Genomic DNA, 12,025 nt, shown 5'->3' with positions numbered 1-12,025 from the left:
AAAGCCGAGGGGTCAGCAGGCGGGTCCTTGCACCTTCACTGCCTCGGTCCCACCGTTTACTTGTCAGACGGTCTCTTCTGCAGGACTGTGGGCTCCCCAGATCCTCACAGTGCACCTGACCGAGTGACTAACCTTGCTAGTTCAGGTCCTCTGGGGAATAGACAAAGAGGCAGAATTGGGGGGAAATGCCTGTGAAGGGCATAGGGGGGTGGGCATAGAAGCTGAGGAGAGGCTTTGAGCTACTTTGCAGGTCTAACGCCTGGAAAGGAGCGGGGAATGGAGGAGGACTGGGTCTCAGACTTCAGAGCAGCTCTAAGAAAGACCTGCCCAGGCCCTGGGGGAGTCCTGGAGCCACGGTCACCCATTGGAGGAGTCCCCCAAGTCACTGGACTGGGCCTGCCATAGTAGTGCCACCAGTCCCGCCACGGGCTGAAAGCAGCCCACGAGGCATGGCCTCAGTGAGAACATGGCTGTGGATCTAGAGAAACAACAGCTGCGGCCGTCAGTCAAGTCTGCTCCCTGCAGATCTGAGTGGCACATTTTCATGACGGCCGTGGCAACTGACAGACAGAAGGTTGGCCACACCCCAAGGACACAGAGCCAAAAGCTGTGATGCCAGGATCTGTCACCTTGACACAGGGAGAAGGAGCGGGTCCATGGGCCCCTCTGAGTAAGCCTTCATGCATTGAGTAAATACATACAGCAGGCAGTCCTTACCTATACTGAATGCAGTCATTCAAAATTCCATCTTAACAGGTTTACTTTCTTATTTATTTTATTTTTTAAAGATTGTATTTAATTGAGGGAGGGAGAGAGAGAGAGAGAGAGAACAAGCAGAGGGGAGGAACGCAGGGAGAGGGAGAAGCAGACTTCTCCCGAGCAGGGAGCCTGATGCAGGGCTCGATTCCAGGATCCTGGGATCGTCACCTGAACTGAAGGCAGATGCCCAACCGACTGAGCCACCCAGGCACCCCCAGATTTACTTTCAAGTTTGTGAATTTCCTTCCAGGTCTTACCATGGTTACATTCTTGCTATCACCATGCAAGTAATACTTCACATTTTCTCAAGGTTTGATATTCATAACTAATATGTCTACATTTCTCTGCGAATCTTCATAATTACACTTTTTAGTGACCAAAGAATATTCAAGAGATGGGTGTACCACAATTTCCTAGGTCCTTGCTGTTCAACATTTCCCTTATTTTGATGTTTTTTTTAAAATTACCACAGTGAATGTTGTTATGTACATCTTTGGTTTCTGTTAGGTTATAGCTCTAGGATAAGTTTTTAGGTTTCAAGTTACTGGATCAGAAGATCAAGTTTTGTGACTGTATCAAGTTTTGCCAAATGGCTTTCTGAAGACATTATGTCCGTTAATCCTGTACATTAATTATCTATTGCTGCACAAAAAATTACTGTAAAACTAAGTGGTTAATACAACCCACATTTATTGTCTCACTGCTTCCGTGTGGGTCATGGATCCAAGCATAAGCTGTGTGTTTTGCTTCATGGTCTGTCACAGGCTACAGTCAAGGTGCAGTCTCTGAGGTTATGGTCTCTTCTGAATGCTTGGCTGGGGATGGATTATCTTCCAAGCTCACTCGGTTGTTGTCAGGATTCGGGTGTCCGTGGGCTGTTGGACTGAGGGCCTCATGTCTTAACCAGCTATTGGTCAGAGGCTGCCCTTAGTTCCTTGCTATATGGGCCTCTCCAACATGGCAACTTGCTTTATCAAAGCATGCATCTGAGAAAACAATAGCGTCTGCTAGCAAGACAGAAGTCACAACATTTTGTAACTTAATCATGGAAGTGACAGCACCTTAATGTTGCTGTATTCTCTTATTTTGAACCAGGGGAGCAAGGGGAGAGGCTGACAGAGGTCAAGAGCACCAGGAGTGGGGGGGCACTGGGGGCCATCTTGGGAGCTGTCTACTACAAATGTCACCAAGAGCACATGCTTGTACTAACTTTACAACAACCACCCTAACACTGGTGGTTTTAATATTTTAAAATTCTAGTATTTTAAAATTACCAGTGTGTCAAGTGTAAATGACGATCTCACATTTTAATGTCCTTTTCTCCGGCCTGCTATCTACCCTAGGATCACATGGGTCCTCTGCTCCAGGGGGCTGCCAAAGAATTTTCCAGTTGTCAACTGATAGCAACCAAGACAGCTAAGGAACTGCCCTAATTGGGACTTTGAGAAGCTATCAACACAGACCTGTATTAGGCAGCAGTGAATTCCCTGGGAAGGTTCTAGTCTCAAGGAATTGCTGGTATTGGGGCAACAATTCCAAGACCTTGAACACCCTGGTAGCTGACCCACTTAAAAGCACAGAATGCAGGAACCAATTTTCTTTCTTTCTTTAAAAAAGATTTTATTTATTTGTCAGAAAGAGAAAGAGAGAGCACAGTAGAGAGAGGGACAGAGGAGAAGCAGGCTCCCAGCTGGGCAAGGAGCCTGATGGTAGGACTCAATCCCAGGACCTGAGCTAAAGGCAGACACTTAACTGACTGAGGCAGTTAGCAGAAAACCAATTTTCTGGTTTTCAGAAAACCAACCAAGATTGGCAGAAAACCAATCTTCTTTTAAAGCTTACTATAATGGGGCATCTGGGTGCCTTGGTTGGGTGTCCAACTCTTGATTTTGGCTGGGGTCATGATCTCAGTGCTGTGGGATCGTGGGATTGGCCCCATGTTGAGCTCTCCACTCAGCACAGAGTCTGGTTGTCCTTCTCCCTCTACCTCTGCTGGTCCCCCCACTCATACTCTCTCTAATAAATAAACAGAATATTTATTTAAAAAAAAAACAATCTTACCATATATACTGGGCTCCAGCTTCCCATCAGCAGAGGGCAAGGCGGTGTGGATAGCAGCCCCAGCACCCTGTCTCCTGTCCCCCTCGCCTGCTGTAGCCCGATGAGTGACCCCGACGAAGATCATCAGGTGTGTGGTGGTGGGAGATGGAGCTGTATGTGAAACTTCCCTACCGATCAGCTACACACCAATGCATTTCCTGGGGGATATATTCCCACTGTGTTTGACAACGACTCTGCCAATATTCTGGTAGATGAAAAACCGGTGAATCTGGGCTTATGGGATACAGCTGGACAAAATTAGGACAGATGAAGTCCCTTATCCTATCTGCAAACAGATGTGTTCTTAATTTGCTTTTCTCTTAGGGAGTCGTGCATCATTTGAAAATGTTCAGCACAGTGGTACCCTTAAGTATGACGTCACTGTCCCAACACCCACATCATCTTGGTGGGGACTAAACTTGATTCAGGGGCGACAAAGACACGATTGAGAATCTGCAGGGGAAGAAGCCGACTCCCATCACCTACCGTGGTGTTTGACCACAGCTAAGGAGATCGGTGCTCTAAACCACTGGGGGTGCTCGGCTCTCCTGCAGTGAGGCCTCGGACAGTGTTTGATGAAGCTATGCGAGCGCTTCTCTATTGACTTCTGTCAAGAAGAGGAAGAGGGGCACCTGGGTGGCTCAGTGGGTTAAGCCTCTGCTTTCAGCTCAGGTCGTGATCTCAGAATCCTGGGGTGGAGCCCCACATCCGGCTCTCTGCCCAGCAGGGAGCCTGCTTCCCCCTCGCTCTCTGCTGCCTCTCTGCCTACTTGTGATCTCTCTCTCTCTCTGTCAAATAAATAAATAAAATTAAAAAAAAAAAGAGGAAGAGAAATTGCCTGCTGCTGTAACTGAATGGGCCCCTTTCCTAGCCCGTCACCCTCGGAACCTTTGTACACTTTACTCAAAAATGGTGGAGCCTTCGCCCTTGGTGCCATGTTTTTGTTACAGATTTTGTTACCTTTTCCATAAAAACCATTTTGAACCAATCAGTAATTTTGAGGTTTTATTTGTTTAAAATGTAAAGACTTTAAACTTACATTATATTAAAATTGAGCCCTAAAATAGCAAGCTTTCTTAAAGCCCTATTCTTTTTTTTAAAAAAGATTTTATTTACTTATTTGCCAGAGAGAGAGAGAGAGAGAGAGAGACAGACAGAGCACAAGCAGGGGGAGCAGCAGGCAGAGGGAGAAGCAGACTTCCCAGTGAGCAGGGAGCCCAATGAGGGACTCAATCCCTGGACCCTGGGATCATGACCCACGTGGAAGGCAGACGCTTAACTGACTGAGCCACCCAGGCATCACTTAAAGCTTCATTTTTCAAAAGCCTCTATTCTTGCCCAGAGGAAGCGTTGCCAAAATACCTTGTGAACTAAAATGCGCTGTTGTGCTGAGAACACTGAGCACTAATCCTTTCAAGACTTTTGTCTTTAAGGAGATACTGCTGACTAGGTGGCTCAGTTGGTTAAGCCGCTGCCTTCAGCCCACATCATGATCCCAGGGTGCTGGGATCGAGTCCCAAATTGGGCTCTTAGTTCAGCGGGGAGGCTGCTTTTCCCTCTCCCTCTGCCTGCCGCATCCCCTGCTTACGTGCTCTCTGACAAATAAAATCTTAAAAAAAAAAAAAAAAAAAGTTAGTGTATTCCCTGCTGCTGAGACTTTGAACAGACCTCTTATTCCTGGGTCCCACTGTGGAAGTACGGCTCTGGCTGTGGGTGCACAGGAGTGGGTGTGTGCTGCGTGTGACATGATCAAAGAATGAAGACAGTATTTTGACAAAATATGGAGGTTAAACTAAGTAGAAGTGTCACAGGTAAAAATTTAAAAGGGTAATTTCTGTCAAATGCAGTAAATGATAAAGACAGGTCATTATTACCAAAAATAAAATAAAGCTTACTATATACTCATGTTGGGCTTTGCATTTTGCAAACTTTATTTCATTTTATCAAAACAATACCAGGAGCTACATGTTAACATCCCCATTTAATAGAAAGCTCGCGGGCAGAAATGTGGAATCACTTGTTCAAAGTCACTCTGCTAAAGTGGGAGGACCAGCATTTGACCCCACAGCTGGCTGCCGAGTCCTCTCCTGCTTCCCATGGCAACCTTGTCTTCAGCCGGGGCCCAAGGGCTCTGTAACCCATGGCGCTTCCACCCCATTCCCACCTCAGCACCAAATCAGATGGACTCGGCAGCCCCCTCCTCTTCAGCTAGCTGAAAGTGTCTCCCCTGGAAGTTCCAGAAAGATCTGCTCAGTGGCCATTTTTTCCTGACGAGAGGTGAGGTCGGAAAGTCTTCTCTAACTGGCATGGAAGAAAGGCTGTAGAGGCCACAGCACAAATTTCCACGACAAAACCCTCAGGATTAACAGGACAGTGTAAATGAAGGCCTCCCAACAGGGATCTGGAACCAGGGTGCTGACTTCAAATCCTTGTTCTGTCACTTTCAAAGCTTTATGGTTTGGGGCCCATTTCTTCACCTTTCTGTGCTCTTTCCTTGCCTATAAAATTGAAATGACATTACCAACTACCTCTTCCAATCTGGGGCTAACTGAAAAAAGATTCTAGGAAGCTTGCAGTGTCTGGTGCACAACAGAGGTCCCGTGGGCATTACTGTAGGGCTGTAGTGGGCGGGAGGTCTTGCTGGGTAAGGACCCAAACATCTGTTCCAGCCCAGCCTGGGGTATAAGCCTGCCTGGAGATGTGGGTCCCACGTGTATGTGCCGGCTATAGGCACAGCTGCACGGGGCACAGCGCTGTGGCTTCTGGGCAAGGCAGTGGGACCTGCTAGGGTCAGGAATGGGCAGAGCCAGTGATGGCATAAGACTCTGGGACCCCCTTTCCTGTGTTCCGGCTGTGTCTGCATGTGTGCGTGCATATGTAGGCACAGGGAGGAGCACGGAGAGCATTTCTATTGCGGTAGCCCTCTCAGTTAGCCTAGTTTGGAATCCTATGGAGGACTGTTCTGGGGTGTTGGGTATCTTTGCATATTCACACTCAGAGAACTGTGAACATGTAGCTGGCGGGGGCGGGGGGTTACTCAGGAGAACAACGTTCACCTGGGACACAGGGCAATGCTGACGACTGAGGCACGCAGCTGGCATCTGAGGAAAGAAGCAACCTGTACCAGCTAACTCCCTGCCACCTAGCCCATCTATGAAGCCATGGAGCATGTTTTTGAAGCTTTCTGGGAACAAACTGCAAATCCATGTGTGGGGGCACAGTATATCATACAACTTGGAGGTTCCTCTTTTTCCTAAAGCTCCTTGGGGGGGGGGGGGCTGGTGGCCCGAGTGGGAATCTGTGCTCTACTGGAAGTGACCAGAAGTGTCCTGTGTCCCCCCACTGGAACAACAACCCCAGATCGGGGCCAGGCCCTGCCCTTGGAGAGTCCCAAGTTGGGAAGCCAGGACAGGGTCACATAGGATTCAGATGGCCTTGCCCACATGCACAGCCAGCTGGACAGTCACGGCTCAGCCTCTAGGGTGCCAGGCCCAGCTGCTGTAGCTTCAGAGCCTTGCTCGAGTCTTCAACAATGTTATGGAAGGCCTCAGTCCAGAGCAGTAACAAGACCCATCACCCTGCCCTTGCAGACAGTATGTTTCAGTGGAGGGGAGGCTGAGTACTATCTGCCGGGTAACTTCTTTACAGTAAGCCCTGAGGGGGGCGGAGAGGTACAGGGCATGGGACAGGCACGAATGGGGAAGGTTCGGAGTCAGGTGGTTGAGTACTCCTGCTGGAGGAGCTCTGAGGACCTGAGACAAGGGCAGGGTGGGAGAGAGCAGCCCAGACCCAGGCACTGAGGAAGGAGGGGGCCAGCAGTGAAGCAACCATGGAGGTTATGGAGGTTAGGCTCCATATAGCTGGGGGGGTGGGGGTGGGAGACAGGACACCAGATGGCTAGAGAGGCCATTAGGCCAGGGCTCAGAGAGGCAGCTCTAGCCAGAAAGCTACGGGGCACCCGCAGAGGGTTGTCCGCAGGATGGAACCCAATCAGAACTGCATGTCCAAGAACTGGGAGAGGTGGGGACAATGGACTGGAGGAACCACCTGGGGAACGCCTGAAGCCATCACCCTGCTCCTGCAGTACTGAAAGTCGCTGGCATGGGGATTGGGGAGCAGCTGGAACTCCTCAAATCCAGACCCCAAGCTACACTTCTCTGGCCAAGATCAGTCACACGTGGCAGCAGCACTTGGATGACAAGCCAAGGGGTCTCCTGCAGTGGCATTTCCCAGAGTGGAGACTTGCTCACCCGCTCAGTAACTCATCTGTCCACCTCTGCATTCATCAAGCATGTGTGCACTACCATCCCGGGATCTGAGGGATGGGTGTCTGCCTAGGCCGAACACTGGGACCCACATGCTGGTCGAATGGAGCCAGAGCACTGACCTCCAGCCACTGTGACTGACCCAGCAGGAAGACCTGCTACCGCACCCTGCTCACTGCCTGCTCGGTCTCCGGCAGGAAGTACGTGCCAGGGCCGAGTGGGCTTCCTGGTACTGCCCTGCGCCCTTCCCTAGGAGTGGCCCCATCTCTTCACCCTGAATTACACCGGCGCCAGGCCTGAATGCTTCCATTCTTCCGGGGAAAACACAATTGGCAATAAAAATACATGAATGGCCAAGTGAGTCTGGCTTTCTGGCCACAGCTGCTCTCACCTTCCCTGGGAAGGGGTCTCCTGTCCAGGGATTAAAAGTGGGGTCTGATCTACCTGCCACCAGGAAGCCTTGAAGGAAACGAACAGAGTAAGGGTGCAGCATTCCCCTGGGCCACGGATGTGACACTAGGCCCAGTCTATCTCACCCACCTCCACCCTGCTTCCTCCCTGCCATCCCCCTCGGAACCGCCCAGTTCCTCTCCTCTCCAGGTACTGACCACGCTCTGGACTACATCAACAGGTGCCCTCCCGGCAAGGCCGTGGTTTTGCAATGGCTCGTTCCTTCTTCCTCTGGCCAGAGTTCCTGCCAAGTCTCCCATGCCACAGGTCTTGCCAGGTTCCAGCAACGCTTTCTCTCCCTTTCAGGCAAAGGGGCTCTGTCTGAGCATGCCATCAGGCCTGGGTAAACCTGCTCTGAAATCCCACCTCAAGCTCCCTCTCCTAGCCTCTCAGGGCCATGCTAGCTTCTCACCCAGGCCTCTAAAAGCTTTACTTTCTCCAATGGTGGAAGGAAGTGAGATGAGACCACAAGGTGAACTACATGGTGGTTCTTCACTGTAGGAAAGTGTTCCCGTCCTATAAGCACTGCTGGTGGGGAGATGTGGCCTGACTCCCACAGCCTGCTGGAATTCTAAGACCAAGGAGGGACATCCCATCATTGATGGCGTGTCCTCTTGGCCAGGCCCTTTTGTTCATAGCTCACACAACCCCCAAATCCTGCCAGGTGATTGACAAATACCCCCATTTTACAGTGGAGTAAACTGAGGCTCAGATTCAAAAGGGACTCGCCCAAGATCACTGGAATCATGGACAGGGGTAGAATCTAGGCTGTTTCGTTTCAGAGTCTCTGATTCATTTGACACTGGGTTCTGGGGCCGGAGGCACCAAGAGCCCCCAGAGTCAACAGCAGGGTGGTGTCTGCATGAGCCCCATCCATCCTGTGATGAGACCCTCAGGAATGGCCCGCGGTGAGTGCTGCCCTCCACATCTGCAGCACGGAGTCCCGGCGGGTCGTGTAGGGTAAATGTTTGATGCGGAACCAGTGTCTGGGAACGATGTTCCCGCTGGGCGTATACAGCTTCTCTCCGTGACTGCCCAAGACACTGCGCAGGGCTACATTGCCGGATAAAATCTTCTCATAGAACTCCACGCCCCCTCGGGCATAGGCTGCAGACAGTGCAGCTGTGCGACGGTCCAGCCAGCCTTCCAGGGCATGAGTGAGAGAGTCCGTGGAGAAGGCATAGGCTACGAAGCCCAACACTGCTGCCACCAGGTTGAAGGCTGCCCGTAAATTCATGGGGCCTCCGTAGAGCCCCAGTGCATGCTTGGCACCCACGCCCAGGGCCCAGGTTCCTGCTAGGCAAGCTGGGGCCGGCAGGGCCTGGAGGGCGGCTGCACCGCTCTCCAGGTATACCACTTCCTTGGCCAAGGCAAACTTCTGGGCCTCATGGGACAGGGTCAAGGCATCTCTCAGCCGGGCGCCTGCTGGGCTTTGCCAGTTCACTCTTTGCCCGTGCACCACCACTGGGTGATCGGTGTTGGTCAATGTTCTCCCCAGGAAGGTGGCTGGGATGCCCACTACAGCCCCCGCAGGGAGTCGCGGGAAGCCAGCACTCACGGGCTGGAAGGTGAACGTGGTGAAAGCCTCGTAGCTGTGGCCTGAAGGGACCCCGATGTCCTGGAGCACCTCTTGGAAGAGCCCCCCCAGCTCTGGGGAGAGTGGGGCTGGTTGGCCCTGAGGCCAGTACCGGTACAGCCATTGGATCACGGGATCTGGGAAGAGGTGGTATGAGATCTGGGCCCCGAACAGCCCTGCACAGGAACCCACCAACAGGCCTGTCCTGTGTCTCTGCACAAATGCTGCAGCCCGCCACAGGGGACCGGCCATGAGTGCTGGCACCGTTGTACACCTGGGCCAAGAAAAAGAGAATCAGCCAACGGTTCCCTGGGTGAGCTGGCCGACCGAACATAGCCCAGGGCCACATCCTTTTGAACAGAGGCAATACAGGGAGGTGGTTAAGAGCATGAGCTCTCAAGCCAGAGTTCAAATCCAACCTCCATCTCTGTGTACCACCTTCCCCGTTGGCCAAACAGGCACCCGACAATGGCATCCTTGGGGTGGTTGTGATGAGGGTATGAATGAACGCACATAAAACAACTGGTCTGGCACAGCAGCAGACACCCCCTGTGATAATGCTGTGATTGTTACTTTTATTCCCATGGCTAGGCACGGCATGAAGTACCAATTGCCTCACTCCACTCTTCATCCCACTCTGAAGTCCTACGATCCCTAATTTATAGGTGAAACCTAAATTCAACTTCTTACCTCCTGTACGCTAGACACAATTCTGAGAACTTTATATATACTGTCCAACAACTGAATCCTGACAACTCCATGACCTAATTATATTGCTCCTATTTTTGAACACTGGAAACTGAGGCAGAGATAGATTAATTGGACGAAACCCCAAACTAGCAAAGTGGCGAAGTTACAAGCTGAGTGGTGGGTCCCCTCCAAAGTCATATGCTAAAGTCTTAAGCCCCAGTCTCTCAGAATGTAACTATTTAGAAATGGGGTCTTTAAAGTGAGGTCATTAGGGTAGGTCCTAATCTAATCTGACTGGTGTCCTTAGAAGAACAGATTAGGACACAGACACTTAGAGAAGAAAGACCATGAGAGGGCACAAGCCAGAGGTGACCATCTACAAGCCAGTGAGTGTGGTCTCAGAAGAAATGTCATGCTGACACTGTAATCTTGGACTTTGAGCCTCCAGATCCCGAGAAAATAAAATCCTGCCATCTAGTGCTTGTCCTGACAACCCTAGCTAACACAGGCACACAGGCTATCAGAGAGCTTTTCGTTTCAGAAAAAATTTTAATTCTAAATTACAAATATCTACATAAGTAGACAAAACAGCACATTAGCCAGCTTCAACCAACTCATGGACAATCTTGTTTCCTCTCTTCTCCCACCCACATTCCTCCTCCAACTGGATTATTTTGAAACACATCCCGGGTGTCCTCTTATTTCATCCATAAATATTTCAGCAAAAATTCATAATTATTTTACTTTGGTTGAAGCTTACTGTCTTCCTGCCTGCTTGTGATAGCGGTTTAATTAGCACGTAGGTTGCTGCAAACAAGAACGTGGGGGTACCGCCTGGACTGTTTTCACGAAAATTCCTAAAGGGGCACATCACTTGGGCCTATATTCCCAACCAAAGGACTAAAGCTAGGAAAGCAAGGGTCCTGGACAAAGTCCCGACGCCCCAAGGCCCACCAGCGCCAAGGCCCTCCTCCAGGCTGGGTGAGGAGGGGCTGCGGAAACTTCGCAGAGGGCTTCCCATTGGGCGTCGGGCAGCTCGGTGAGCCCCGCAGCTCGACCACGAAGCTGGAGAAGACCCTGGGGAAGGTGCCCGTCCCACTTCCGCGAATCCGCGCGCAACCGGGACTCACCTCTTCCGCCGCAGCCTGGGCAGCCGCGACACGTGCGCGGGGCGGGTCTGGCGCAGAGCACGCCGGACCGCGCTCTGGGGGCGGGGACTACAGGGGGCGGGCCGGGCGCAGAGCAGACTCCGGTGGGGGCGGGCCTCCGGGGGGCGGGCCTCCGGGGGGCGGGCCTCCGGGGGGCGGGCCTCCGGGGGGCGGGCCTCCGGGGGGCGGGCCTCCGGGGGGCGGGCCTCCGGGGGGCGGGCCTCCGGGGGGCGGGCCTCCGGGGGGCGGGCCTCCGGGGGGCGGGCCTCCGGGGGGCGGGCCTCCGGGGGGCGGGCCTCCGGGGGGCGGGCCTCCGGGGGGCGGGCCTCCGGGGGGCGGGCCTCCGGGGGGCGGGCCTCCGGGGGGCGGGCCTCCGGGGGGCGGGCCTCCGGGGGGCGGGCCTCCGGGGGGCGGGCCTCCGGGGGGCGAGCCCGGGGGTGGGGAGGGACCGTGGCACGGAACTAGCCCGCTGGTGGCTGGTGTCGGAGCACCTTGCGGTGGGGCTGCGAACTGCCACACTCTCGCTTCAGGATGACCAAAGCGGGCTAGGGCTTCCTTGTCTGCACTCGAGAGACCGCCTTTAGGAAACAGCGTATCTGCATGGGTCAGGAGGTGGCTTACGGCTAAGCGCCCATCGGAGCCCCTGCCCACGTGACTACCGGGTCGTGGCCTTTTTATTTTTTATTTTATTTTTAATTTTTTTTAAAAGATTATTTGTTTATTTGACAGAGCGATCACAAGTAGGCAGAGAGGTAGGCAGAGAGAGAGGCAGAGAGTAGGAAGCAGTCTCCCTGCTGAGTAGAGATCTTGATGCGAGGCTGGATCCGAGGACTCTGGGACCACGACCCGAGCCGAAGGCAGAGGCCCCAACCCACTGAGCCACCCAGGCGCCCCCGGTGGCCTTTTCTGTCTGGAAGCGTTCACCGCCAGTGAGCTGCTCTGAGCTTTATTTTATTACCATAGCAGCTGCCCCTCCAGTTCCTCGCAAATGATCCACACTGTACAGTCCACAGAGCAGCGACGCGCCTGTCACCTCA

General features: G+C 52.6%; 1 protein-coding gene and 1 pseudogene across 1 annotated transcript; one reads left to right on the top strand and one right to left on the bottom strand.

Annotated features, from left to right (window-relative positions):
• Positions 1-466: 466 nt before the first annotated feature.
• Positions 467-3,788, top strand: LOC125095585 (ras-related C3 botulinum toxin substrate 1-like; annotated as a pseudogene).
• A 978-nt stretch (positions 3,789-4,766) lies between these two features.
• Positions 4,767-11,039, bottom strand: TMEM177 (transmembrane protein 177). The gene is made up of 2 exons (XM_047722593.1): positions 10,971-11,039; positions 4,767-9,424 (listed from the first exon to the last, which is right to left on the bottom strand). The coding sequence occupies exon 2, from the start codon at positions 9,400-9,402 to the stop codon at positions 8,467-8,469; it is 936 nt and encodes a 311-aa protein (XP_047578549.1). The 5' UTR covers positions 9,403-9,424; positions 10,971-11,039; the 3' UTR covers positions 4,767-8,466.
• Between the last annotated feature and the right edge of the window lie 986 nt (positions 11,040-12,025).

This window comes from Lutra lutra, chromosome 3, assembly GCF_902655055.1.
Source record: "Lutra lutra chromosome 3, mLutLut1.2, whole genome shotgun sequence".
In the NCBI taxonomy this organism is placed as follows: Eukaryota; Metazoa; Chordata; class Mammalia; order Carnivora; family Mustelidae; genus Lutra; species Lutra lutra.
This window is presented reverse-complemented; position numbering and strand designations above follow the sequence as displayed.

Bases quoted from the DNA above. Each gene is read 5' to 3' on its own strand.
- TMEM177 (XM_047722593.1), bottom strand. From the start codon at position 9,402: ATGGCCGGTCCCCTGTGGCGGGCTGCAGCATTTGTGCAGAGACACAGG.